The sequence below is a fragment of the Cheilinus undulatus genome, linkage group 16, assembly GCF_018320785.1.
Source record: "Cheilinus undulatus linkage group 16, ASM1832078v1, whole genome shotgun sequence".
In the NCBI taxonomy this organism is placed as follows: domain Eukaryota; kingdom Metazoa; phylum Chordata; class Actinopteri; order Labriformes; family Labridae; genus Cheilinus; species Cheilinus undulatus.
The window spans coordinates 26,328,646-26,352,167 of record NC_054880.1 but is presented as its reverse complement, the minus strand read 5'-3'; the positions used below and the strand labels follow the sequence as shown (position 1 = coordinate 26,352,167).

General features: G+C 39.6%; 2 protein-coding genes across 2 annotated transcripts in view; one reads left to right on the top strand and one right to left on the bottom strand.

Annotated features, from left to right (window-relative positions):
- Positions 1-8,285: 8,285 nt before the first annotated feature.
- On the top strand, positions 8,286-14,190 carry LOC121523278 (glycoprotein-N-acetylgalactosamine 3-beta-galactosyltransferase 1-like). The gene is made up of 4 exons (XM_041808086.1): positions 8,286-8,374; positions 8,502-8,677; positions 10,729-11,381; positions 12,203-14,190. The coding sequence occupies exons 2-4, from the start codon at positions 8,515-8,517 to the stop codon at positions 12,335-12,337; spliced, it is 951 nt and encodes a 316-aa protein (XP_041664020.1). The 5' UTR covers positions 8,286-8,374; positions 8,502-8,514; the 3' UTR covers positions 12,338-14,190.
- Positions 14,191-15,414: 1,224 nt separating this feature from the next.
- col28a1a (collagen, type XXVIII, alpha 1a) overlaps positions 15,415-23,522 on the bottom strand; it is a 30,720-nt gene continuing 22,612 nt past the window's right edge. Inside the window, exons 22-33 of the mRNA XM_041808619.1 lie at positions 23,450-23,518; positions 23,276-23,344; positions 22,348-22,416; positions 20,642-20,710; positions 19,756-19,824; positions 19,592-19,672; positions 18,560-18,595; positions 18,411-18,447; positions 17,199-17,753; positions 16,778-16,920; positions 16,180-16,453; positions 15,415-16,095 (exon numbers count right to left, since the gene is read on the bottom strand). Of these exons, the coding sequence (XP_041664553.1) occupies positions 15,923-16,095; positions 16,180-16,453; positions 16,778-16,920; positions 17,199-17,753; positions 18,411-18,447; positions 18,560-18,595; positions 19,592-19,672; positions 19,756-19,824; positions 20,642-20,710; positions 22,348-22,416; positions 23,276-23,344; positions 23,450-23,518 (1,644 nt within the window). The 3' untranslated portion in view covers positions 15,415-15,922. The remainder of the gene's footprint in view (positions 16,096-16,179; positions 16,454-16,777; positions 16,921-17,198; positions 17,754-18,410; positions 18,448-18,559; positions 18,596-19,591; positions 19,673-19,755; positions 19,825-20,641; positions 20,711-22,347; positions 22,417-23,275; positions 23,345-23,449; positions 23,519-23,522) is intronic.

The following is a 23,522-nucleotide window of genomic DNA, read 5'->3' as shown; positions in this document are numbered from 1 at the left end:
AATAACTTATAAAATCAATAAAAGGCTAAAACATCAAAGGAGGTGAATTTTTTTACAGGCACTGTACAAACCCTATAGCAAGTTCTGGATCACCCTGAGGTGAGGGTCTTCCTCACTTTGGCATGTTCAGAAGACCTCCACAGGAAAGGGACCAGGAAGCATCCTCATCAGATGAACCACACCCACTTGCTTCCTTCAGTGTGAAGGATTAGCAACTTTTCTCCAAGCTCAATTCAAATCTGGATGCCTCAGTCTTTCTTTGAGGCTGAGACAGAAACCCTCTTAAGGCTTGCATCTGTGATCTCATTCTTTCAGTCACTGCTGAAGCTCATGACCATACATGAGGGCTAGAATGAAGAACCACAGGTGAATCGAATGCTTTCCCCTCCAGCTGAGGTTGATTAAAATGCCTGCAATATCGCTGAGGCTGCTGCACTGATTTGCTTGCCCTACAAAAAAGTCAAAATCATCAGTAAAGATATAGATTAAATTGAGGTTTACATATGAACACACCTTAAATTACCTCTTGTTTCCACCAGGATTGCAAACATTGATGTGCATGTTATATCACAACTTAAAATAATGAATTTAAGACTTTTGCATTAAATTTTATGTGCAAATGACCAAACATTAGCATGTACTGATCAAAATTTGTGAGAATGAGTAGGTGGATAGCTTAATAACAGCAACTTTGCTCATGAAGTCACGCTGACATTAAGCATTTAATAGAAATTACAGGGTAAGTGTTGCAAAATAGCAAGAAGACTCTTTCAAGTCATCAATATTCAAGTAATTATCAGATCTACCTGGATGCCTTCAGACATTCAACCTTAAAAGTCTCAAAGATGTTAATAACTGGTGTGGGAGCTTGTTTATCAAGGAAAAAAATAGGTCATGTATTGGAGCTCAATTCCCTGTATTGGCACTATGACTCAGAGTATGGTAACTGAACTCAATGTTCTCCTTTCCCTCTCACTCTTGTCCATGTGAATAACCAGCTTTGTTTGGAGGCCATAAAAACATATTCAGACAGAGTGTTGGCGGCCTCAGCCACACATTTCTGATGGTCTTTTTTTCTATTTTGCCTTGAGCTGAAGCTAACCCAGAAACACTGCAGCTTTCAGGAAACCAGGTCAATGTCAGAACAGTGAGAAACCAAACTTGAACGACTCTGATCAGTCCTGAGAAAGGGAAAGATTTGTTGTAAATGGTGGATGGAAGGCAGCAGAAATGAACAGAGAGGAATGGTGGGTTAAAGCAGAGGTTACTAAAGGCTACAAGGTTCTTGGGAAAATGTTCTTTGTGGGATAACAGAGGGCCTAAAATGAAGATTTTATAAAGATTGATTCAAGAGAAATTAAGGAGACTTAAAAATATACAACCAAAATGAGACCAAGATTTAAACTGTTATTTTCCTTAAGTCATTTTATGTCTATTTCCTAATATGGTGGTCCATCAGATGGTCTTAGGCTTTCCTAAGAGGATTTTAGAGGTATATAGGTCCTGGTAGCCCTCCATGGTGGATGTGAAGTAGAAGCAGGGCCTTTGTTGGTGTGTTGGAGATGAAAACGAAACTCAGTATATAAAGTTTTCCATTTTGCCTGAGTCCATTTTAAATGAGCTTCAGCCGAAACAAGATGGAAGCATTTCGTGATTATGATCATATATGGCTTCTTCTTTACATAATAGAGCTTTAACTTGCATTTGTTGATGGCAAATTGTGTTGAGAGACAATGACTTCTGGAAGTTTTCCTGAGCCGCTGCAGTGATTTCCAGTACAGAATCATGTCTTTTTTCAATGCAGTACCGCTTGAGGACCAAAGATCACCAGAATCCAATATTGACCTTTGGCCTTGTCCCATGCACACAGATTTCTTCAGATTCTCTGAATCTTTTGATGATATTATGCACTGTAGATCACGGCATATTCAAAGTCTTTGCAATTTTACATTGCAGAACATTTTTCTGAAATTGCCCCAGAATTTTTAGAGGCAGTTTTTTGCAGATTGGTAAACCTCTGCGCATCTTTACTTGGGAGAGACTCTGCTTCTCTAAAATGCTCCTTTTATACCCAGTCATATTACCGACCAATTAACCTAATTAGTTCTAAAATGCTCCTTGAGCTGTTTTTCACAGAAACCCCTTACTTTTCAAGCCTTTTGTTGCCCTGTCCCTACTTTTTTGAGACATGTTGCTGCCATTGTATTCAAATGAGATAATATTTTTGATGAACTGGTAAAATGTCTCAGTTTCAACATCTGATGTATTGTTTATGTTCTATTGTGAATAAAATATGGGTTTATGAGATTTGCAAATGATTGCATTGTGTTTTTATTTACATTTTACAACACGCCCCAACTTTTTTGGATTTGGTTTAGAGATGGGCAAAAAGAGCCTACAGAACCTAAAGAGGCTTAAGGGCCAAGAGTGCGAGCATCCAGCCTTCCTACAGTCATATAATGCTGCATAGCTTAAAGTCTTATCTTTGATTAATCAGAAGTTTGTTTTATAATGTTTTTCCATTTAACAGCCTTTATTTTCAAAGAATTTTTAAATACTAAGAAATGTATCACAAAGAGAAGGTTTGTTTCTGTGTTAAATAAACATCTAAGTAATTTCTTCGCAGCTTCTTTGACTTCAGTGTCTTTTCTCTCACAAACACAGAGATCAGTGTGATGTGGTTAGGGATGGTTTGTGTGTTTTTGGAGCCCTAGAGCAGAAAAGACTCATGACTATTTCCTGGTTTCTCATGTGGGCTGACACATGGGCTTTTAGTGGACATCTCTGGAATTGGCTGAGAGCCTGTTCACCTGGATAAAACGAGGACACAGCCGACCAATCAGCAGGGAGAGAGGCCGAAGCAGGCCAGCTGTCAGAGTAGAAAGGTTGTGGCGTGATGCTTCGGTGAAGCAGTGTGTGTTTAATACTCCACACAAGAGTCCAAAGAGTCCATGTTTGGATAAGCTAGAGAGAAAAGACAAATTTAGGGAAACATCAATAAATAGAGCCACTGCTGATTATTTCAATCAGAAATCTGTTGACTTATTCTGATAGAAGGCTGACTCATTAAATACTGTATTGTTGAACTGATCAATATGTAGGCCGTCCGTAGGGGGGAAGAAAGGCTTCATCCGTCATTGAAGGGCTTTAAAAGTCAACATTGCACAGAAAGTTGACCTAAACCAACACTGTTTTCTTGCAACGCAATTCCTGTGAAGTTGATTCCAGCAGAGCCTCACAATGATCTGATCTAAGTTAAAAATTGACTGACATTTAAAGGAAACCAGACATGGATAAATACATTGGTGATCAGATCTTTGTAATACAGTTTTCTTCAGCCTCATTTAAGGACATACTGAATGGATCTGTTGTACTAAATGGGCCTCTGTCCTAAGCAAAACAGTTCACATTCCCAGATTCTATAATAATAGTTTTGGATTATCATTTCTCATTTTAGTCTGAGAGGAAGGGGGGGCTTGAACTCCAACTTATGTTTGGTTTCAGATGCCTTGGTCTCCTGTAAATAAACAAGCAGCAAATGTGGGGACGGGATGAGGAACTGGCATATAAATTGTACTGCTAAGGGACATTTGGGCAAAGTTTTGCAGAGTGACAGGTCACACCAACACACAGATATGTAGAGCTTACAAGCGCCTGTGACACTACAGTATTGCAATGCTGTTTTCTGGATGTGAAAATCTTTTTTCTTTTCTACGCCAATGTTTTACAGGGGAATAAGAAATACATTTTGAATGCTATTGAGTAATGAAAAAAATCTTGTAAAAAGTATGTTAACTTTCCTTATTATTTGAGTTTTGAAAGCAGAATTTGAATAAGTGTTTACTGAATACCCACCATCACATTGTGGGAATTTGTGGAATTTACTTTAATTCATTAGGGAATTTCTGATATTTTGCAAAAGGGGTTCCTGCTGGAGGTTAAATGCTATACAGGAGTCCTAGGGGTTAACAAGAGGCCTAAAAAATACTTTAAATATAGCCCTAAAAGCCTTAAACTAAATACTTATACTGAAAGCCTAACCAAGAGCCTATAGGTCTCAGGATTCCTACATTTTAATAATCAAAGGATGAATATGATTACATAAACCAGTTAACTTTTACACAGAGACAGAATATCACCAGTGCCAAGTTGGCAGCCATCACTTCAGAGACTCTCAGACCGAGGTGTTCCTGATAAAGCGTCTTATCTGACATGTTTATGCTGGATGACAGTTTGCAGGAGTTAGAGAGGAACACTGTCTCAGTGGGTGAAAGGATCTAAAAACAAAAGGCTGATGGTGATTACCTTACTCAGCACATTTAGGGTTTTAAGTGCATCAACACAACAACAGCTGGGTCATGGTCAAAGTTCAAACAGGTGCTGATAAGGCTGATCAAAAGGATAAGAAGTCCTAATGGAGATTACTGCATTCTGGTGCTGCCTTCTGCTGGATTAAGATATCATTACACCCTCAACACACACAAAGGAGCTCTTTACTTTAAACATGTATGGCTAAAAGTATCTAAAAACATCACATCCATGTTTTATTCATAAGATACTGTCATGCTCTTTCTTATTACAGTGCCACACTACAACTAAGGCTAAGAACAGCAGTGTAACTCATGATTTACAATTTATCACAATTAAGTAAAGGTGAAATTGATGTATTGTGAGAAAATTATATATCTTACAATATCTGATTTTTTATGAAGTATGCAAAATGCCCCTAGAAAGATAAATTAAAGGATTCCTGTATTCGTTCACAGATGTTCAGGATCTGTCTTCTTCTAATTCTTCTCCTGTCTCTCTTTCAACATTTTTCCTGTGTTAGATAACATCTGACTGGGAAAGACCCAATTGCTGCAAAATATTAAAGAGCTCCATATTTTCTTTGATCTTAATTAAAGCACTGATATATTGGCTTATATGTTGAGAGATTTTAGGCTCTCTGATCTGCTCAGAAGGAGATCAGAGCTGCTTCGATTTGAAATCGTAAAGATTTAAACATCCTCCATATTAATATTCAAATCTTGTGGGGGGGGGGGGGGCACTGAGGACAGCAGAGCAGGAATTCTGTGGATTGTTACGACTAAAGGAGATAGCACAACAAACACAGTCAGTATGATGCTAAACCTGACACATAAAATAACAAGAGTTTATACAGATTGTCCTGTAAAAATACTACAATCTAACTGACAAGGAGAGGAGTTGAACCAAAATTTCAAAAAGCAGTGGATAAAGCAGGCAGCTAAGTCTAGCCACATTTAGCCTAATTTATCAATAGATGTAATGTGAAGTTACCCACATTTACCTTTAGTGTGTCCCAAATTGCATACTACTGTTAGTACTCTTTATTGTAGTATTCTGAAAACAGAGCTCCTAATCACAGTGGGTTACTAGTTACTAGAAGAATCCTGGTAACCCTGAATGCAATGTGCAACAGTGGGCGATGCAGCCATTAGTAGAAGGGGTCTTTTTATGGACAGCTGCAGTACCAGACATCACCACCAGATGGAGCCATGCGCTGCTGTATGAACCCCATTTACTGCTGCTCTCCAGTAAGTTCAGCCTTTTCTTATCTAACTTTATGTGATGCTCCATATTGAATAGTTTATATTGTCCTCATATTTTCATTTAATAAGCACCTGGCACATCTTTGCTACTCTCTTAAACTCAATTTTAACCAATTTAATTGTAAATGTATTATTATTTATAAACACATTTTTGCTATTCCAAAAACTTCTGACAAATCTTGTGAACTATGCTTAATGTATTGTTTTAACAAATTTCAGGCATCCTAATAACAATTTGGAACTGGTGAAAGTTGGGCAGCAGGGGGCTTCTGCAGGAGTGCGGGGTCTGGAGCTCTGACATACCACAGACGGAGCAATCTGTGAGACTAAATCCAGATGTTGTAGTAGCACTATTATATCACCTTCTGTGTGCTCAGCTGTTTAGATCTATCTGTATGATTGTTTTATGTAAAGCCTCCAATCCATCAACTACAGTAAAATCAGAGCTCTGTTATGCTCACACTGCGTTCATGTTTTAATCCCCACAATGTAACAGCAGCCTCCAGGCCAAATGAGATGTTCAAATCCGGTGCTCAGGAGAAAACATTGAAAGTATGTCACTTTATGTCAATATTTGTAATTTCTTATTGACAGAAACTGTCTGTGGTGTTGCTTGGACATTTCATTAGTCATTTAGGAGTTAAACAGATTAGAAAAGTGTATTGAAGGTTCCCTGTGGAGTAATCCTTGCAGCATCCTGAGATGACTGACTGTTTACAAGAAGTGATTAAAGCGTCTGCGGTTGAAAAGTAAAGCCAAAGTGGGAGAGTCTAAAATCTGCTTTCTTCATAGATGCTGACAGGAAGCAGATCCAGCGCCTGCAGAAAGGAGTCTGAAAGACTGAAAGACAAACTGATAAACTAGGTCCACAATTTTCAACATCTTTTTGATGTGTTATTGTCAATGCACAGAGACAAACATGTCTGTCAAACCAGCTGGAACAGATTCATTCTTCTTCAGAAATCTCCGCTGAATGCTATTAGGGTCACTTCATCTTAAGTTTGCATATTTATGCAAAATCTGTGGGCAAATAAAAGAATTTTGTGTTGAGAGTATGGATTTTGTTTGTAGTCCCTTGAGTTTCATAAAGCATGCAACAGCTCAACAATTTGTGGGGCCCCAAAAAGGGCCAGAATTATTCATGCATCAGCCATAATACAGAAATCCATTTTTGCAGATAAGTGCACATAAGCAAGGCTGTCTGAACTCTTTGCAGCTGGTCCAAAATGCTGCAGCACATGTCTGTAGAGACTTTAGAAACTAAGGCAGCCTGATAAAATCACAAAAGAATTACAATAATCCACTTAATCTCCGCTGGAAGAAACTTCATCCCTCATGCAGACAAATCTGCAGCTCTGATGCCTCTTAATGCCTTATTTGACTTGATAGTTACTCAAAGAGCTCATGAAGAAGTAATATTTGAAGTGGGTGGTATCAGTAGAAAGACTAACTAGAAGGTATCAGTGGGATAATTTTAGTTGAACATTTTAGTTCATTTTAGCATTTATATTTGGTGGTGTGGCTGTTCTGGGATCCCCTGCCCTTCCACAAGTCTACCTGAAAAGCATCCAGCAGGAACAGCACACCTTCCTTCTCTTCCCATGCCAAGAAAGAAAGCAGGAGAAAGCAGGGAGAAGGCAGCAAAACCCAGAGTAGAGCAAGCCTCAATGGCAACAAAATTAACTTGATAAAGTCAGAAGCAGAATAAAGGAGGAGCTGGGGTGGAGGAGGGTTGCAAGAGCAGCTTTCAGAGAGAGTGGCAGAGCATAGCCAGGGAAGAGCAGTTTGAATAAAACAGCATGTGAGCAATTATCCGAAGAGAAAATCAGCTGGCTGTTAGCTGTTGAGGGTTTGTGTGGGATCAGCTGGTCTCACTTGTGACAGCGCTTGACTTTGTGGCCTGCCTGAGCCGTCGCTTTATGCTCAGATTTGGCCTAAAGTTCTGTTTAAATTTATTCAAGCTTTAAAATTCAGCCAAAATCTCAAGGCGCACCTTCTACATATCCATGCAATAGCCTCTTTAACACAATGCAGTATCTTTTGCAGTTGTTGTAAAAATGTATGGTTGCACAAAGGCCCACCTTGACTTGCCTCAAGACCCACCACAGAGCCATGACAAACCTTACGGAAACTACTGATTTAGTGTGTACCTTACTAGAGATTATATCAAAAACCAATAACAACTATCCATGTTTCCTTGGTCTATCATGTTTTTGAAAGTGGTTCAGATTTGAATATTTTCTTGTGTTTGGCATTGAAAATATGCTCCTGCTAAGAACAATCAAAGGCTATAAATACACATTTTTTTTTATTTAACAGTTATTTAAAAGATCATCTTGTTACATTACAGACAAATATTTTTGTTGTACCAAACAAATAAGGCAAAATGATGATCAATATGTGAAATAGTGAAGGTGAAAAACCCTCACAATGATTGTTACAGCCCAAGAGACACTTTTTCAAAGCTGGAGAGCTGTCTTCAAACACTTTAAATACATCACTACAAAAACAATAATGTGCTGTTTTTTCTCTTTAAAGTCAAGCCAAGCATCCAGTGTTACCTACAATAAAGATTATTATCCAGAAGAAATAAAGATGGGATCCTTGTTGTCTGGTTTCAACAGGATTTGATTACTTGATGACATTCGTGTCCGTCTGCTGAACCCTGCTTGATTTAGATTGAAGTGATCTAATCAGAGACGGACAGAAGCACCTGTGTGTCTTAATGTGTGGACTGTTTTCCTTCAGCGGATCAGCAGAAATCTGCAGCTCGGGGCTTATCCCACCTCCCTCCCCACCAGGTAAAGGTATTATTTAGTCTTTAACCGAGGTTTTATTGTAACATTGTGTGTGTGTCCACATGATCAGAGAATGTGTCTCCATAATGTGAAGTTGTATAATAACCTCCTGGTTCATGATTGTGTGCAGGTAAACCAGGAGGATGGGGCTGTTTCTGTCTAATTTTATCTTCCTCATCGGCCTCCTGGTGGGATATCTCTCTTTACGTTTGATGTTTGACTCAAATATTTTATCAGAACATGTTTTCCATTCACTACGGGATGCAAAGAATGGAGCCAAATACTCTGCACGCCATGTTCACACAGGTAGGAGAAGATTTAATTACCATTATGTTAGAAATAGTCATACTATAAATGTAACTGCTAAAGCTCATCTGAGGATAAGCAGGACGATTAAGGATAAAAGGTCAATAGGGATGTGACCCTGACCTTCTGCCTTATAAGAAGAGAGTCATAGTGGCACTTGAGGTTTTCCTGAAATCTTTAACCAGCGCTGTCCAAACTGCAGCCCACGGGGTCCATTTTTTATTACCCTGCAGCAAATCCCTACAATAACATGAAATATCAATCACATGATGCCCAGGCTTGACATTGTTGCACTTCTTAGTTTTCGCACTAGGTGGTGCTGCGTTAATTCTGCAAACAAACATTTTGAAGAGAAGAAAGCATTAACTGCTGTTTTTCCCCAATATTACATTGAAACAAAAAGTACAACCTCAAATCCAAAAAAGTTGGGACATTGTGTCAAATGTGACTAAACTAGAATACAGTGAGTTGAAAATACTTTTCAGCCTATATTCAATTAACCTTGCAAAGCAGATGGATATGCCTGTTTCCGTGTTTCTCACTGGCGAATCCATCTTGCAACACTCCCATCTGAACTGTTTGGGCCCGGTTAGAAAGTGACAGGACCAATCAGCGTCAAGGGGTAAGTTTAGCAGAACATGACAACATTTCTTCGTTAAAAGAAGAGCAAAGAACAGCAGTGAGTTGCTTTCTTTTCAAAAGTGACAAAAGTCGTGTACTTATACTGTGTGTCTACAGTCGCCATGGTTCCATTATGCTGTTCTCTATGGAGTTTAATCCTTCAGTAGGGGCGCAGCTTGGTAGTGCCTACGTCACCTGTTTTGTTGCTCTGATTAGTTCATCCAGCATCCTCAGAGTTTTTTAAAAGGCTCTGCCCTTTCCCAAATGCTGTGCATGAGTGGTTTACCAGATGGATGTGTGAAACAAATCCGTTTGGCGTGCCAGGTTAATACTCAATAAAATACAGCAAAAATAATTTTAAAAATCATGTTCAAACTGATAAACCTTGGTTTTGATATACAGAGATTTTGAATTTGATGGCTGCAACACATTTCAAAAATCTTGGAACAGGAGTAAGAAAACACTGGGAAAGTTGTGGAATGTTTAGAAACAACTGGAACCCTCTACAGGTTAAGTCAATTAATTGGTAATCGTACCATGATATGGACGTAGCACTCCTGAAAGGCTTACTCATGCATAATAAATAATGGCTTAAGGCTACCCTTTTAGGCCAATTCCATTTCTACCCCTAGCCCTTATCTTAGCCCCTCCCCTTGGTTTTGCGCATTCACGTGAAGCTAAGTGCCAAGGGCTACACGGCCCTTGAAACGAAAACTTTTTCAGGACCACTCTTGCAACCAAGGGATATGAAGAATTTCCCACCATGCATTGTGTTTACTTGCGAAATGGCACAACGGACAACGAAGGAGGCGCATGAATGTAAATATTTGCATACTTTATGAAGGTATATAGAGAATATGACGGTCGTGTTTTCTCATTTATTTAATCCTTAGCTACTAGGGATGGGATTTTATTGTATTTTCGGCATGTACACATGTAAACCAGGGCTATTTATCAGCATTGTGTGATGATGAACAGCAATCAAGTAGCATAAGGGAAGGTTTCAACCCTACCCTGTACCACTCTGTTTTGAGATGCAAGGGGAAGGGATAATAGGAAAAAATGGGATTGGCCCTTTATATACACTATATACCAAGTAGTATCGAGGGCCAACCAGGGCCTGCTCACCTTGAAATCCTTAGCAATGATAGACCTCTTGTCTTTTCAGCCCTTAATGGAAAGCTGTCATGTAGGCTGCTTTTTTCCCAAAGCATGTTCCATCATTAAGCATATCTTCATCTGTACTGCATTGGTTTTACAAACTTTGAGGTGAGAAAACCTAGAAATTAGAGGTGAGAGACATCAAAGCGGGCAGGCTTATATTTTCTGTATTTAGCCCTCTTTGGACTCCTTGTCTCAAGCCAGTTGGCCAGCTCTCAAAATGTCAGCAATCGTCTTGTTAAAAATACATATTTTATGATTTCTTTCAGATGAGACCAAAGGCACAACACTGGACTCTGCTCAAAGTCTACGAATCTTGTGTTGGATCATGACAGGGCCCGAGTACATAGAGTCCAGAACCAGGCACATCAGGGCAACGTGGGCCCAGCGCTGTGACAAAGTGCTGTACATGAGCTCTGTCCAAACAGACTTCCCCACTGTGGGGCTGAATGTGAGCGAGGGGAGGGACGAGCTGCACTGGAAAACCATCAGAGCCTTCCAGTACATCCACCAGCATCACCTGGACGAAGCCAACTGGTTCCTTAAGGCGGACGATGACATGTTTGTTGTTGTGGAGAATCTACGTTATGTGTTGTCCAGATTTGATCCAGAGAAGCCGTTGTATCTGGGCGGGAGGTTTAAACCAGTCATCAAACAGGGCATGTCCAGAGGGCCGGGTTATGTCCTCAGTAAAGAAGCGCTGAGACGATTCATCAGAGGCTTCGACATGGGGAAATGTACCAACTTTTCTGACATGGAGGACACGGCTCTGGGGAAATGTTTGGAGACGATGAAGGTGGAGCTGGCAGACGTCAAGGGAAAGCAAACACTTCATGCTTTTCCTTCAAACTATGAACTGGTGGGACAACTACCAAGATCTCAGCTTGGGTTTCTGCTGTACGAGTACTACGATCCAACAGAGGTATTCACTACAACACAGTAGCTCTCACTGAATAAATCTATACTGATAAAGAATAACATCTAACAAAAGAGACCAAAACTACTGCTGGGTGGTTATATGACTCCATGAGGTTCACATTACCAAATAGTGAAGGTTCAGTAGGGGTCAAAAAGAAGGGAAGGAGTGGTTTTTGTAGTGCTGTGTGGTAGAAATCTAATTCTGTTAAAGGTATAGGTACAGGTTTTGTATAAGCTTTGGATTACAGAGCTAGTAAATTGCATGAGGACTCAAACTGATACATCAAATAATGACCTTTGACCTTCAATGTCGAATCAATTCATCCCAAAATCCAAGAGTAGGTTTTTGCCAAATCTGACAAAAATCCCTCGCAACAGTTATAAATCAGGCAAAATAACCTCCATAATGTATTCAGCAGCCCAACTTGCAGTGCTGTTTCCAGCCTTCATAATGATTTGCACATATATTTCTTGAGACAGGTTGCCAAAGTGTCCAACTGAAAATTTAAAGAAAACCCCTGCAGACTTTCCAACTTACAAAGAAAAAAGAAGTCAATTATGTGCAATGTTAGATCTTCCTTGGCGTAGGTAATAAATTATTATTTTGGAAGTTGGACAGTTATGCAAAAGTTTCTTTGGAATTTTTCGCCTTAAGAGGTCACAAAAAGGTGAAAACAGGATCAGCAGAGTGTAGCAGACGTACGTGTTGGTTTGGATGGACACCAGAAAACACAACGCCTCTAGTCCTTACTATCCTGGGCATGAGGGTGTAAAAAATGTCATGGATGGAACCAATCTAAAGTAATCTTTCCTCTCTGTCCACAGGGTCCAGGCTGCTGCACAGATTTAGCGGTGTATTTTCACTATATCGATGGTGAGCAGATGTATGTGCTGGATTACCTGATGTATCACCTGCGGCCATACGGATACAAATACAGATTCAACCCCCATGTGAACTGATTTTAAATCACTACACTATCAATGAAGTACTCCTAAATTTCTACTTCTGCACAATATTTTGTATTTTTGTTGGTTCCTATTTCATATTGGAGGAATGCATCTGTGGATATCTCTAATTTTGAATGCTTCACTTATCTTAAACTTGCACCTTTTCAGGTGTTGATTACAAGGGCAGGGTCATTAATGTAGAGTCATAGATTTATAAACATTCAGAGCTTTCAAATTACTTTTGTCTCAACCTAAAAATATATGATTATTTTTTCTGCATCTGAAAGCTGTTTGCTAACCACCATTGAGTAACTAAAGAAAGAGAATGCATTAGTCACTACTTTTTGCATGCAGTTAACTCAGGTTATGGATATTCAAAGTTACAATATCTAAAACTTATTCACTGAATGTCAGTTGATTAAAAGTGTCTTCTCCTATGTTATATAGTAATTAAATTACATCATATATATTACCAGCAGTTTTAAAAATGTGTGATATTCTTCATTTTTATAGTTGTTACAGGTTGCACCTTGTTTAAATGACCATAACAGACACAACCTGTTTATTGTTGCCATGGTTACAACGTGAAAGCTACATGCTGCATAATGCCAGGGTAACTACTACAGAAAACTGCTGTCCTGTTGCTGTATCTTATTCATGTTTTGCGCTGCTGATTTTACACCATGATTATTCTCTGATACAATTGTGAGTTCAGATCAGCCCTGTGACTCAGAACCCCGCCTGCCCATGTTTCACTGTGGTCCCCTGAGGCATTTTCAGGTCAAGTAGAGAAGAGACAAGATGCTCAGCTACACTAACCTTCATGGCTTACTTCTTGTTTTGAATCGAGGACTCTGTTCAATGAAAACGTCACTCCTGAAGGTGTATATTAAATAAGTGTTTTGGTTTCATGGATGAATTTTTCTCAATGAGGGTGAAAAGCTGTTAAAAGTGGCCTTCCTGGTCTACACTGTCTGCCATCCCAGTGCCTCACAGCATTAACCAGAAGGGCCACTATTAACAGCTTTTCTCCCTCATTATGTGAAATTCATCAATGAAACCAAAACAGTGGTAAGGAGGAAGGGGGGCATAGAGATAAATGAGGTGTGTTCAAAAAGAGTGCTTGCTTTGGTCCCAACATTTCCACTGAGAACCATACCTAATTCAGGAAAGGCTCAGTAATAAACTTTTATCACCTTACAAGCTTTTATGAAGTGACACCTTTTAAATTCAAATGTCTATGTGCATCTATTTCCTCTAAATGTGGAATATCAATGAAATGGACAGTTGTTAAGAAATTATACTTTATTTATTGATAAAAAAATGTTTTTGTTAATCATGTTCTAAGAGTTCTATTCCTTCTGGCACTTTAATAGTGTTAATAAAATATATTTGACAGTTGTTTGTGCCTCTTTCTACACAACATGAACCATAGGTGTTTGTTAAAGTAAACTAGAACAAATATTTCTAATGGATGTACACCGGAGAAACATCATATGAGAAGACAGTGTTACAAAGACTCTTCAGCACAGAGACTCATAGATGGGATATATTACAGTACAGTTCCAAAACATGGTGCCCTTAAATTGAATACAAAATTGTTTGTGTACCGTTTACCTCATCACTGTAAAATCAGCAGGGAGGCAAACAGTCTCTCTAACCCGACCTTGGGGGTAGGGTGTCCAGATTCTTGTTGAATAGAGGGATAAGGCCACATGGCCCTTCAAACTGAGACTTTCCAGGCACACTCCAACCTAACTCTCATGTGAAATCTCCCAGAACCTTGTTAATCAACTGCAAGATTTGAAAAATTACATCAATCTACAAATCCAAATTCTGAAAAAGTTGGGATATAAAATGTGAAGTAAAGACAGAATGCAGTGATTTACAAATCTTTTCCATCTTATATTTGACTGAATACAGCACAAAGACAAGATATTAAATGCAACATGTTCCAAGAATTTGGGGAGGAGTGCAATTACCTCTGTGTTATATCACCTTTCTTGTCTGGGGGACTGATGACACAAACTGTTCAAGTATTAAAAATCAAATCTTTTCCCATTCTTACCTGATCAGGACTGCATGCAAGCCAGTCTAGGCCCCACCCTCTTTTGTTGTGAAGCCATGCTGTTGTAACTTGTGCAAAAAAGTGTCTTGGCAGTGATCACTGAAACAAGCAGTGACATATCTAAAAAAGACATCTGGATTGAAGCACATGTTGCTCCAAAACCCATATGCACCTCTCAGTATTAATGATACCCTCACAGATGCGCAAGTAACCCATGCCATGAGCACTAATCACCCCCACACCATCACAGATGCTTTTCAACTTGCGCTGTTAACAATCTGGATGGTCCTTTTCCTCTTTAGCTTGGAATACTCAATGTCCATTATTTCCAAAAGTAATTTGAAATGTGGTTTGATCAAACCACAACACACTTTTCCACTTTAGGTCAGTCCATCTCAGATGAGCTCAGACCAGAGAAGTGGGCGGGTCATCTGGATGTTATTGGTGATGGCTGATGTCTTTGGCTTTCCATGGTAGAGTCTTAACTTAGATTTGTAGATGCAGTGATGTACTGTGTACTGTGTGATTCAGTGCCACCTGAGGTGTCAAAGGTCATTCATTGTTGGTTTTCAGCCTTGCACCTTACATGAAGAGCTTTCTTCAGATTCTCTAAATCTATTTTGGACTGTAGATCATCAAATCTCTACATTTCTTTCAGTTGCACATTGAGGAAGATTGTTCATAAACTGTTTTGACTGTTTGCCAACACAGTACCCGTGTTACTAATCAATCTACTAACGTGAAATATTTCACAACTTAAGCATTTTCTTGCCCCTGTACCATCTTTTCTACAATGAGTTGAAGGTATCAAATTTACAGTGTGAATATTTACATGAAAACAGTAAAGTTTATTGTTTTGAACATCAACTATCTTGTCTTTGGAATGTATTTAGTTGAATATAGATTGAAAAGGATTTGAAAATCACTGTACTCTGTTTTTATTCACATTTTGTACTACATCCCAACTTTTTAGGTTTTGTAATAGGACAATTAAATGACATTTCAATGCATTGTGGTCTGATTGATTTCAAAGAAGCATTTAAAAAAACCCTGGTAGTGAAAAGTCCAGTGTTGTTTATGAAAATGCTGTCTACGACTACTGACGACATATCAGGAACTTGTAAGGTTGTCCCATACAAACTCTTGTAACTCTGTTTCAAGGGGGCAGTGGGTAACGAGGGCAAGGGGTAAAAGTTAGGACTGGGCATAAGCTTAGGACAAACTGGACAACAAAAAAATGTAATGAAAGTGAAAAAATTTGCATTTTGGATGATATTTTATATTTGGTCCTTTGGATGCTCTGGGCAGCTTGTGTTGATGTTTAATGCAGGTGTACATACAGAGCAGAAACAGTTAGTAAATGTGCAGCATGAATGCAGCCAGTCAGACAGCGATGAGGTCCCTTCAGCCGTCACAGTATGTGACCATAACCATCCAACTCGCATGTCCGACAGCGGAGCCTTTGTCATCAGTCCTCTCTGTTCCTCTGTGACGCTGCGATGCACACTTTCCTCCACACATGTGCTCTGTTACGTGTAGACACAGGTGTTCCTGCAGTCTGCTTCAGTCTCAAAATTATTTCGGTTTCCATCACAGCCTCCAAACCAGAACTGAGCACAGGCGTTGGCCTCAGGGTCGTAGTACCACCTGGCCTCGTACTGTCGGCAGAGCCCGGGATCCAGAGGCTGAGTGCACCCCACATCTAAAAGACAAGAAGGATGACGGTGACAGTGGAAGGAGATTCACTTATCAGAGAAATTATGAAGTCTTATCTGTCTGTGTTTACCTGGCCTCACAGAGTCCGTCAGAGGAGGAGGAGGGCTGACTGGAGCCTTTGTGCTCTCTACCTCATACAGCCGCTCATTTGGAGTCTGAGGTCCCATCACTGAACTCAACCCTGGGCTCTGCCGCCCCCGTCCACCAGGAGAGACAAACGTCTTGTCCGGCAGCTCATTCCAGGGATCCACCAACACGTTAGAGTTGATCAGGTTCTCGTCAACTCGCACGGGCTTGTGGGTCCTTCGTGTTGGAGTCGGGACCGTCTCCAGAGGGAGTTCAATCTGGAGAAGGAATGGATAGGATGGACAGTTTAAGCAGCTAAATAACTTTATCTTTCCCTTTTTCATTGCAATTGTCAACCAGCTTGCTTAAATTGTATAAATTCAGCATACTATGGAGAAGAACATATTTGTTGACATTGCAAATGATACCACATTAACTGTACTACTTAAAAATTAAACCTTCACTTCAAGCTTACACATAGCTTTGCAAGAATACCTAATGACAGAAATGAAATCTAGAAAATCCATCAGCTCTGCAAGGCTAATAATCAACAGCATTTGTTGGAAAAATGTTTGGGAAAAAATAGGTAAGAGCAGACCTACTTGTATATTTTCCTCATATGGAAATGGTCTGTAGCCATCTGGAGCGTCTGGTCGGCTCTCTGTAGGTGTTAAGATAGGGCTTGGAAGCAATGACATCGCGTCTTCCTGCTCACAGATTCGACTCAGTATTTTGCCCTCCAGAGCTGCAAGAAAGAAACAGGATAGGAAGATTTGCTATCAGTAGCTGTAAAGACAGGATCGGACCTCAACCCCAAACACTTCTTTGGAGAAAATTTGTCCCTACAACCTAGTTGTGCAGTTTTTAAGGACAGTGGATAGAGTCAGAAACAGGGACAAGAGTGGGGGGAGAGGCATGTGGTAAGGGGCTTCGGGCTGGATTTGAACCCAGGCTGTATGCGTCCATGGGGCGTGGCTTAAACCACTAGGCCACCTAAGCCCTGAGAAGTCAGTGTTTACTTACTGTGAAGTGTCCTGAAGTCATCGATGAGGTAGACATGCTCTTCATCAGGATCAGAGGCAATAACATTCATCTCAGCTTTGAACTCTTCATAAAGACGGTCTGTCCTGTTCGCCACTCCAATAACAAATATCTCGATCCGGTCAGCGTGGGCCTGTGTCGCTGTTTCTTCAAACTGCATGACATCACGGGTGTCTGCTTGCCCATCTGTTAAAACTACAGCCACTTTCCTCACACCGGGCCGCGAGGCGTAGAACAGCTGGTGGGCTCGATGGATTGCGCTACCTGTGAAGGTGCCCTCGCCAAGGTAGGGCATCATCCTGACAGCGGTCTTCACCTCCTCCTGGCTGAGCTGCTGCTGCAGACTGACCACCACCCTGTCCACATGGCTGTAGAGAACCACGCCAATACGGCTTGCTTCTCTGCTCACAGTCATCCGGTCGATGAGAGCGTTTACAAAGTCCTTCACCAGCTCAAAGTTTTCTGGTCCGACACTCTCTGAGCTGTCGATGACAAACACCAGTTCTAGAGGGCTCTCCCTGCAGCGCAGACCGCAGCCTGGATGATGGAAATAACACTTGTATTATAATGCTATGAAACTTCAAAGTTCAATATATGGGCAGAAATAATCCGCAACAAGAATACAAAAAACATCATTCTACATTATTTTAAAATGTCAGCTACGACTGTGCAGCTGCAAAAGATATTTCAGTAATATTTAACAAGAAGGTAAATGAAGGTTGGCACAATAAAAAGGAAACAAGAAAATAGAGTAGCAGTTTGGCACATAGTACGAAATTGTCATTTAACCATAACCTTTTTATTAGTTACTAACACTTTCCTAGGTTTAACTCACTTGTTTCATGGTTAACGAGCAGTTAATTCCCCATTGGTTATGAAGTACAATTATCTATTTAACTCTATCAAAATAAGTACTTAGTTGCACATTAATTTGTTGGTTAAATTCTAGTTAGTCATTCTTTTCCTGGTTACCTTGCACAAGTGTACTCATTCTCTACCTAGTAAATCTGACAGTTTTATTGTAGACTGAATGTTGGTTTTCCTCCATTCACTGGTTAACTGGCAGTTATTTATTTCTGTAACCTGAATTTTGATTAAAATTTCTTTAAAACATTTTCTCTCAACAGTGAAACACAGACAGATAACTCATAAAACAATATAACATTCAATAAAGAACATAAATGCAATATTTACCACATATTTCTCTAATGATCCTGATCACTTCATCTCTCTGTGTACAGAAAAAGAGATTTAAAAACAGGTTTAAGTACAGGAAACTAAGCATTTTAGTCTTACATGAATAGATTAAGCTCATTTTTGTTCAAGCCCATTTCTGTACTCACTGTAAGTCCGGGCTCTCCTTTTTCTCCAGGAAGTCCCTGCAAAACAAAACTCGAATGATAAAGAAGATCCTGATAGCTGCTAAAGATGGTAAAAATTAGCAAACACATACTGTATGTTTCATATCATTAAAACTATATATTTATTTTTCTGCATGAAGATACTTTTGTGATTTTATAAATTCAGTAGATTGTTTTGTAACACAGTATTTTAGGAAAATATCACACTCAACGATGAGAAAAAGTCTTCCACATTGTGTCTTGAAATCATGCTACATTTTATTCTTTTATGATTTCCCCTTTCCTTCTTATGACTTATTCTTCAGTTCTGACTCTATCATTATGGAGATCATGGTATTATTTGTGCAGATACCTGAGGATTGTAAGCACAATCAAAATGAGAATAAAGTATTTCCATTTTTAATCCTATTTGCCTCTTTTGGTGCACTGTAGTTAGGCTACAGTAGTGTCTCTATTCAAATACTAAAAAAAGATGGCACTGTACCTTTAAAGGCTTGTTTAACTTAAGAAAAAACTCACTTAAGCAATTCAAAAGTGATGTGCACATTGTGTCAAGCTGGATTTAAGTTGTGTGGGTTTGAGCCTTCACCTGTGAACTTAGTATAAATAAGCAGCGTATTGACAATGTCAATATTCACCTACATCATAAAACTCAGCACAGCACCATGATACAGAGCACTAATTGACACAGACCTGTGTTTAGTGGGAATTTGTCCAAAAACAAAAATTTCTAAATATACTTGAATCAAATATGATCAGTGACCTTGGATGGGGATGAGGATGTGGAGTACGCAGGCAGATGAAGTCCATGTCAGTGTAAAGGGTCTTCTAAGTTTAATTTACTATAAAGCATCCCAACAGGAGTTGTGACACCCTAACCCTAGACACAAATCGCAACTTAGTGGTAGGGCTGAGGGCTGCATTAGGATTGAGCCAAGGTTTTAGAGCTGAACAGAAGAAAAGAGGCTGTTTTTAAGTTAATAACAAAAACTTAGGAGTTGAATACAATGCTACCATCTGTCCTGTAGATCCAGGTTCTCCATGGTCCCCTTTATCTCCTTTCTTTCCTCGGTCTCCAGGAATGCCTCTGTCTCCCTGGTTAACAAAGATGACTTAGAGCAAATCTGGATTATACAGCATCTAATGCACCAAATATCACATGAAGTAGCTGTCTGTACCTTCTCCCCTGGAATGCCATCACCTGGTGCTCCTCTAGGGCCAGTCGGTCCTTGAAACCCTGGCTCTCCCTGGGAATAAAGATGGACGAATCAGCAACTGAAAGAAGGTTATCGTCTGCATATAGACTGATCTTAAAATGATCCAATCAGCGGATCAAAACACTTCAGATTGTTTGACAAGTTGAACACATCAAAAGGAGAAAATAAATTTCCCTACAGGACAACATCATCAATCTATGAACCAAGCAAAGAGCATTGATGTAACAACAGTAGGAAGAAAAAACACAAGTTTACAGGCAGAAAAATCTGAGCCTGATTTTAAGAATGGTTTACCGGCTGTTATAGGGGAAAAAAATGTGCATAATTTCCTCCTGCTACCTGCTCCATGTCAAGGTCTAACTCACAAAGTATTCAGGGCTTTTGATAATCAGGCATAAAGGGAACTAAAAAGTTGTTCTACGTGCAGTTTGGGCTTCCTTTGCAACCCGATGTTTTGAGAAGCTATATGTACCTTTACTATACTGTGTGGAGTACTCTCATGTCAGTAAAGAAAAGTTCTGCCTGCATCTTTGTCAAGTGTAAAAGTTCCACATTGATCACTGGAAAGTTTGTGCATTAAATCTCATAATTCACTGCAATGCAGTTACCACCAATTCTCAGCAGACAGCCATTTTTTTAAACATTAATCTTGCATGTATTTTGGATCAGATGGTGTCTCCTTGACTCATTTGCAAGTGTAGTTGGTTGCAAAAGCTGCTCAACCCTAAATGGGTGGTGAATCCTCAAAAGCACTTAACCATCACTAGTAAATGGCATGATAATGTAAGAAATACATTTGTGAACCAAAAAATATACACAAGCCTCATTTTGTGTTTTTATTGTCTACCTTTGGTCCTTGGATGCCCTCTCCTGGAACCCCTGCGAGTCCTGGTGGACCAGGCTGCCCTATTCCACCCTTGGAAAAAAGACAAAAGAAACATACACATTAAAAGTAGGTTTCGAGACAAATCTATGAATTGTTATGTGCCAATTTGCATAGTTTCCCCCTCCTCTCATATTTAATCTACAGTGCGCTCTGCATACTCAAAAATTCTTCAGCTGTTGTCCAAAAGCTCTTTAGTAGGCACCATTGTTGGCATCATAACCAGGCCCTCATGGCAATTGCAGACACCCACTAAGGTTCACCGCTTATGTAAAGGCTTGCAACCTGGAGTAAAGGCATGCCTCCACATCACTGCCAATGACAGGCAAATGGAAGTAAGCCTGGTTATTCCCACCAGAAATAACAGCATCACGACTGCGACCTGACATAATCATTATGCCAAACTGCAACATAAGCTTTATACTTTTACAGCCTTTGGTTTTGACTGTTTCTAAAAATTTGGGGTCTTAGAAGTGACTTTCAAGAAACAATTTTTGCCAGAGTTACTGCTGGCTGGTGCACAAGGACTTCAAACTCAAAGAAAAGAAAGATGTGCATTATGCAACACACTATGTTTGTTTTTCTTAAAATCTGGTCTTGGTTCTTCCATGAATGAAGGAGTCTACTATTGTAGGTTCCCTTTTCTTTTACTTTTGTTATATATGTATATGTATGCGGATTACTTTTGCCCTCTACTGTGAGCTGTTGTAATAATCAAATTTTCTCCAGTTGGAGATTAATAAAAGTGTGTCTTATCTTATTAAGGCCAAATTTATGCAACAAAAATCTGCTGAGAATGCTTTTATTGATTTTAAAACTCAATCACGCTCAATATATTTTGGCTTTTTTGACCAAAAAATAACAAAGTGAAAAGATATTTCTAAAAAGTAATGTCAATTAAATAAAAATATGTAATGTAAAATTAGTGAATGCTTAAATATACACCCCCTTTAAAGTGGCTGACCTAATTCAGTAGAGCTCCAGGCAATTGATGCTATTAGTCTCACAATTAGTGAATTTGGGACCACCTGAGTGCAGTGAATGTGTCTGAATTGACTGTAGTATAAAGACACCTGTGTATGCAAAGTACAGTCACTGGTTAATCAGTATTCCTGGCTACCATTACACCATGAAGACAAAAGAGCACTCCAAGCAGGTTATTAAAAAGGGTCAGTCAGGGGATGGCTACAAAAAAACTAAAAACTAAAAAACTAAAGGAAAATCCTAGAGGCCTGACTGAGACCTATCCACACAAACTTAATGCTGTGTCTACAGCCAAAGGTGCATCTCCCAAATACTGACTTAAAAGGGGTGAATATTTATGCAGCTGCTTATTTTACATTACATATTTATACTTAACTGACATTACTTTGTCCACATAATTGCTCATGAATGGAACTGTCTTGTGCGTGTGTAAAAAGTCTTTTCATTTAGAGGGAACCTGCATTGCCAATTCACATGACAGCAAAAAAAAAAAGGTTCTGTTTTCAAACTTTTCCATTTTTAGGCACTCAAATCCCGTTTCATGTACAAACAGCCAAACGCAACTAAAGGATACTGTTTTCAGACTGAAATGCAAATAATACCTAAACTGTATAATATGGGGAAGATAGTTGGGTAAAACCAAAAGAATGGTAAACATTCATCATAGTGTGAACAAAAGCACTGACCTTTGGTCCATAAAGTCCAATTCCAGGAGGACCCGATGGACCTGGAACTCCAGGTAAGCCTCTGTCACCCTGAAGCACAAAAAGTAACACAATTCTATTTAAATTACATTTACTGGAGTTATACATAGTACTAACCTGGCACGTCAGATTGATTTGTTACACACATCTATCTGGTAAATCCCTCATAGACAGCGTTTGGGAAAGGGCATAGCCTTTGAAAAACATCTCAGAGGGTGATTGGATGAACGTTATGTCTGTCACATCTCTACTGTCCAATTAGAGCGACAAAACACATGACATAGCCGCTACTGAGCTGCGCCCATACGGAGGAGTAAACTCCATAGAGAACTGCATAACGCGAACTATGGCGATTGTAGACATGTCAGTACACGACTTTTGGCCTTTTTCAATAGAAAACAACTCACTGCTGTTCTTTGTTCTTCTTTTTACAATGAAATGTTGTCAAGTTCTGATAAAACTGGTGCTTTAGCAGCATCCACGCTAAAATCTTCAGCCATAATTGCATCGATCTCTTGTTGGTGCTTGCTTACGTCACGACTCCACCACACCCGAAACTACTGCCACTCGTTGCTGATTTGTCCTGTCACTTTCTAACAAGGCCCAAACAGTTCAGATGGGAGCTTTGGAAGATGGATTCACCACTGAGAAACATGAAAATGGATGAATTCATCTGCTTTGCAAGGTTCACATAGTACCAGGTATAGTGAACTTTTTGGTACCTTTTTAACAAAAAAGTATTGAGAACAGGGCAAAAGCCAGCACTGTGTTCAGTTCTGAAAGAGGGATTATATTTTGACAAGGTGGTGTTTCTATCTCCAAGATCTTCCTCATCAAGCGCTTCACCATGTGTCCCTCATAACAGTTATCCCTTACATTAAGAAGTCATATAGTCACATTTATGGCTCACCTTCTGTCCAGGTAACCCCTTCCCCTCAGGCCCAATCTCTCCTGGTGCTCCTGGTAAGCCTGGTGGCCCCTAAAAATTAATATAAACAACACAATGTTTTTTTTTATTTCCATGCAGTGCCTGTGAGGATAATCTATTTGAACCCCTCATTGTCTTATGAATATTTCCTCTTACCTGTGGCCCAGGCAAGCTCTCTCCTTTAGCTCCTGGTGGTCCAACAGGTCCAAGATTTCCTTTGTTACCCTGA